This window comes from Hippocampus comes, unplaced genomic scaffold, assembly GCF_001891065.2.
Source record: "Hippocampus comes isolate QL1 unplaced genomic scaffold, H_comes_QL1_v1.1 scaffold303, whole genome shotgun sequence".
Classification (NCBI taxonomy): domain Eukaryota; kingdom Metazoa; phylum Chordata; class Actinopteri; order Syngnathiformes; family Syngnathidae; genus Hippocampus; species Hippocampus comes.
In genome coordinates, this window is record NW_017804747.1 from 102510 (window position 1) to 107984 (window position 5475).

The following is a 5475-nucleotide window of genomic DNA, read 5'->3' on the forward strand; positions in this document are numbered from 1 at the left end:
GGCCAACGCCGCTCACCGGCAGCACACTACCGTAATGCACAGTATTGACAGTCGCAGTAGCTGCTCACTTGACTTAAATTTTGTGAGTGGAAGCTGGTTTGACCGCAGTACAACAATAATAACGAGGTGGACGTTTGGTGCAGCAAACTGCTTCACAATAATTTTGAAATTTATTTATTTTGTGTTTTTATGCATTTAGAGAGATTTTTTTGTCGAATCTATTTTTGTAAAAGCATTGACAATGTTATTTTTCTGTTTCAACTGTATCAAAACGAATGTCTTCTGAAGAATGCAGCGTATTTCCTCTTCGAGAAAGTACGCAAATTGAAGAAATAAAGTTTTGCAGAAAAAAAGGAGGAGGAGGGGAAAACTGAATGAGGAAGCAGATCCTGTGGACACACGAATAACAGACGAAAGTATCACGATATAAATCACCAACGTGGACAAGAGCCTACACATGGATGGTACGTACAATAGCTGAGTTTTACATACATTGTGTATGTGAATTCTAAATATGCTTCATTTTTAGAACATTCCTAACACTAATAGTTTTTAGAACATTCCTAACACTAATAGTAAGGTCAACAAAGGATCATATTCAAACGCTAGCAGGAAATTAACATCGCCTCTGGGAGTGATACTCCTTCAAATAACGAATATTCACACTCAAACGCTGTGGAAACACATACACACGGGTAACATTGCACTACCAAAAAAAGCACAAAGTCTTCCAGTTAGTGAAAAGTTATAATAACACAGTTCAATTGCAAGCTTCTTCTTGTCTCTGTCGTACCAACACATCTCCCCATGACATGGCATGAAATACAATCATTGAGATCCCAGGTTAGCCCACTAAGTCCTAAGACTTATAATATGGAATGCTCCACACCGTTAACGTAAGAATTTTAAAAATGGCAGAAAAAAGGACAGCAATGATAACTTATATAGGATAAAGAGAAAAGGTTATTGCTTCAATGTGTGCAAAGATGCAAGGTGTCAACGGTGTGGATGAAGCAGAATTAAAATGCAAGAGGCTTGAATTATATTTACAAGGTAATTTTGTAATTGACAAAAAGAATAGTAGTGTACAGGGATGAATGGGCATGAAGCTAATGATGGTAGTTTTGAGTAGTTGAATTTTAGTGGTTAAATATACAGGTATATTCATATTTGAAATCAATGAATAATCCACCCATCCATTTTCTGAACCGCTTTATCCTCACAAAGGTCGTGGGGGGGATGCTGGAGCCTATCCCAGCTGTCTCCGGGCAGTAGGCGGGGGACACCCTGAACCAGTTGCTAGCCAATCACGGGGCACACAGAGACGAACAACCATTCTCGCTCACGCTCACACCTCGGGGCAATTTAGACTCTAAATTCACACTCACACCGAGGGACAATTTAGACTATCTATCTATCTATCTATCTATCTATCTATCTATCTATCTATCTATCTATCTATACACCTATCTATACACTGTATATATTTTTTGATTGCCATTTCAGATTTTTGGGGCATGGCTTTAACAAAGTCCAAGTATGTACTTGGACTTTCTGACACGAGTAGCCCCTACCCCAGTATTGAAGTACAGGGAGCTGTCATTCAAGTCAGCAGAACTGCTGACTTGACTTGTCATCCAGACTGTGTTTGGGCAATCACAAACTTGCTACCAACATCAACATGGTCTAAAATTCCTTTTTACATCATTCTTTTTCTAACAGAGGCAGTTGTGGAGACCCATATTCCTTGTGACCTTGTGAAAGTTCTTGGGGTTGAGGTGAGTCGATCACATCACTCAATTTTTTTTTTTTTGGAGTAATGAAAGAAAGGTCTTTCCACACAACAATGTATTTAGGGAATTTCAATCTAAAATCGCTGTTACTTCAGGTCTGAGGAAAAAAACTTTACATTTTCTTGACCCTGAAAACAATGACAGACAAAATAGTTGACTGCAGGTCACGATGATGAATATGCATATGAATTTAGGGATTTTTTTGGAGTGTGTGCAGGCGAGTTGTCAAGAATTTGCTTCTTCATGGCAAAAAAAAAATATTCAACACAAATTTTGATGCATTTCATCTTCTGTGGCAATTTTTTTGAAACACAAGCACTACTGAGCTATTTTGTAAAAATCACACAATAAACTAATAAGATCGTGATAACTTTGCCGAGCATGATGTGTGTTTGCCAAGTTTCAATTTGTTATGAATGTCAAGATCATCAAAATCAGCGACAATTTTGCTTGGCAAACAGGGCATCGCCATGGCAACAGCCCTTCATCGAAATAAATAGCTCTGTTTTTCTTGTCAATTTGAATATCTTAAGATGAAACACCCATAGTTTCAAGACGGTCGGACAAAATCTCCAAAAGGAATTTAAAAAAAAAATGTGTCCTCTATAAAAGGCCAAAAAATGTGGCCAAACTTGAAAGAAAATTAAAAATGCTTCCTGTTTGGTTTAGCATGTTGCTCCAAGAGCCTTTTAATTTTTGTCGGTCTTCAGCTGTCACATATCCCTCCAAATTTTAGATAAAATTAGATTATTGTGACTTGCTGCTTTGATTAAAAAAAAAAATAGTTGGCATTGCTCAGCCATTAAAAAAAAAAACTGTAGTTGGCGTCACTGAGCCGTTAAAATAAAACATTGCACAATAACCTAATAAAATATTGATGGTGTTGCCAGGGCTGATGTGAATGCAAAGGTTCATGAGTATTTGTGCATTGAACTCTCAAAAATAGCTTTGCTTTCGCGGTGAACATTGCGTTTCCACAACAGCTTTTTGTGAGGAATCACAAACTTCATGTTTTAATGTCAGGGAGGTCTAAACCAAGCATGTCCTGCTCCGGCTCTTTTTGTTTGTTGTTGTATGAATCATTTTTGCTCCCCGTACAGCACTTTGTATACAGCGGCGGTTGGTTTATCGTGCTCTGTAAAGACATGAATTGATGTTTTTCTCCCAGCAGAATCACTACATTGACCTCATATTTACTCAAAAGAGTGTTTAGGCCTTTGTGATGTTGCAACACGAATTAGAGAATTTTTGCAATGCTGTTGCCGTCGCAACGTGTTGTTTGTCAAAAAAACAACACTACTTTTTAGGGTGTGAACATGCATGCACACTCATGAAACTTTGTAGACACGTCAGGCCTGGCAACACCATCAATATTTTATTAGGTTTCTGTGTGACTTTATTATTGATTATTATTACTATTATTATCATATATATTTTACTTCAACTACGACCCCTACAATTTTTTGGCGAAGCAGCCCTTGTTGTACATGTCACCAAGATAGGCGAAATTGTGGAGTCCAAGATGGCGGAGTGTGCATCAGTGTGTTTGTCGATGCTCCTGCTGCCTTGGCTTTATTTTCTACTAAATTTGTTCTGCTGGTCTCCAGTGTTTGGAATAGCTTCCACGAGTCATCGTGGGGCCTTTGCAAGTGGCAACGACTTGCTGCTCGCCAGTAAAGAGCTTGAGGGCTAACTGGAAGGCTACCAGTTAGTCACCCCCTCACGGCCCATAATAGAGTCAAGACAGGGAAATGTAACCGTTTGTTAAACACAGCACCACGCGTTATTCACCCTGTGGCTCACACTGACAGACATTTTAGCACATATAGTACTGCCGATTAGTCGGTAACCCCACAAGTCTTTCCGTACAAATACTTTATGTTCGCCCAAAGAGTACAAAATATATAACACTTGCGAATTTCAATTACTGTACCAAGATATTCTCTTAATTGCTGCATCCAGGGAAGATGCATTTCAGTTTGCAGTCATAGATTGCTTGCTTCCTGCTACTGCGCAGTGTATTGGTTGAAATCAGCCTTCTTTTAATAAAAACTAATTAACTCACAATTGCACCGAATAGCCACTGATTTATTGAAGGCTCCCTGTACTTCAATACTGGGGTGGGGGCTACTCATGTCAGAAAGTCCAAGTACATACTTAGACTTTAACGCCATGCCCCCAAAATCTGGACAGCTAAAATGGTAATTAAAAAAATATTATATTTATACACACACACACACACACACTATACTGTTGACTACATACTATTTACACAACCCCGATGAATCAATAATACATTGCTGTGTCATTGCATGTTTTCAGCAGTTATCTCCAAAAATATACAATGTATTTCGAAACAATCTCTGAATTCACTTTACAGGGTTTCTATCTGCATATGATCTTACTTTCTTTCATGTACTTTATACTTTACTAGCCTCAGATTCGCTCCAAAGCTGTGGCTTTCACCCAAGCTTTCCTGAAGAAAAACACTGAGCCGCGTCCACAACTTGATGAAAAAAGTTTGCTGAGTCACAAGGCAGTGATTTTGGAATACACCAGGCCTAAGAAAAAGAGGATCAACAAACAGCAAGCCAAAGGATTAAATGCTCAGCAGAAAAGGGAAATTAAAATCTTCCATATAAAAAGTGAACATCAGAGGTTAGTCATGACTGACAGTAAATATGTTAATTGTTTGTGAATGACAACAATCCAGCATTGTTATCACTGTAATGTCATGCCTATGCTATATTTCACCCCAGTTTGTACTCTTCAGTCCCAGTGTCACTGACTTGGTCTTTATCATTCAGAGATGAAAGTCCTCCGGAATTCCGGATTTTTCAAATTTTTATGAAAATATGTCCGGAGAATTGAGGAAAATTTGCCGAAAATTAATCCGGATATTAGTTGACAACATTGAACGAAGACGTACGTGTTTGAGTTTGTTGTTTTGCTTTCACGAGAGTAGCCGTGTTGAAACACTAACACTAGTAACAGTAAAGAGATTTTCATCTCTTTATAAACACACTTGCTAAACCCCAGTGGAACGAAAAAAAGACACCGTGGACAAGACAGTTGTCGTAAAAAATATATTTGGACAAAAAGGGAAACACACAGATTGGCAGAAAAACGTGTCCGTCCGACTTCGAGTGGCATCTCGGCTAGCTTATAGTTTAGCTGTTGTCGTGTGTGACGTCGGGTGTGTGACGTTGTTGCGTCAGCGCTGATTGGTTAAAATCAAAAGACGCGCTTGCGTAAATGTTCGCGCTGATGCACGCACAGCAGAGAGCAGTGGTTTCTGTTTACTGAGAATTGTCAATAAAGATTATTAAAAAAAAAAAGCAGAGAGCAGCGGACAAGCTAGAGTGGCGTCGCCACAACAGTAATAATACCGATCACTTAAATTGATTTGCAGGCCCGAGCCCGAAGCAAACCCGTGATTTCATATTTTATTTGGGAGGACTCGGGAGGAGGAGGGGTGATTGCTGATAACGAAGCCTGTCTTTTGGAACGAAATCGAAGTTAAACAAGACTGGATAAACATTTACATCTTTCTGTTTATTTCTGTTTCTGAAGAGGTTACATTAACGGACAATTTTCCATCATTGACGGATTTTTTTTAAGAGTGGACGGGGAAAATTTAAGGCCGTCCGTCATTTTGACGGGTTGAAAATTGGGCCATTCA

The 5475-nt window shown here is 38.9% G+C and overlaps 1 protein-coding gene across 1 annotated transcript in view; it reads left to right on the forward strand.

Moving 5' to 3' along the window:
• The first annotated feature begins 206 nt into the window (after nt 1-206).
• Nucleotides 207-5475, forward strand: part of pop4 (POP4 homolog, ribonuclease P/MRP subunit) — a 13658-nt gene continuing 8389 nt past the window's right edge. Inside the window, exons 1-3 of the mRNA XM_019869155.1 lie at nt 207-464; nt 1723-1778; nt 4228-4451. Coding sequence (XP_019724714.1) covers nt 458-464; nt 1723-1778; nt 4228-4451 — 287 coding nt within the window. The 5' untranslated portion in view covers nt 207-457. The remainder of the gene's footprint in view (nt 465-1722; nt 1779-4227; nt 4452-5475) is intronic.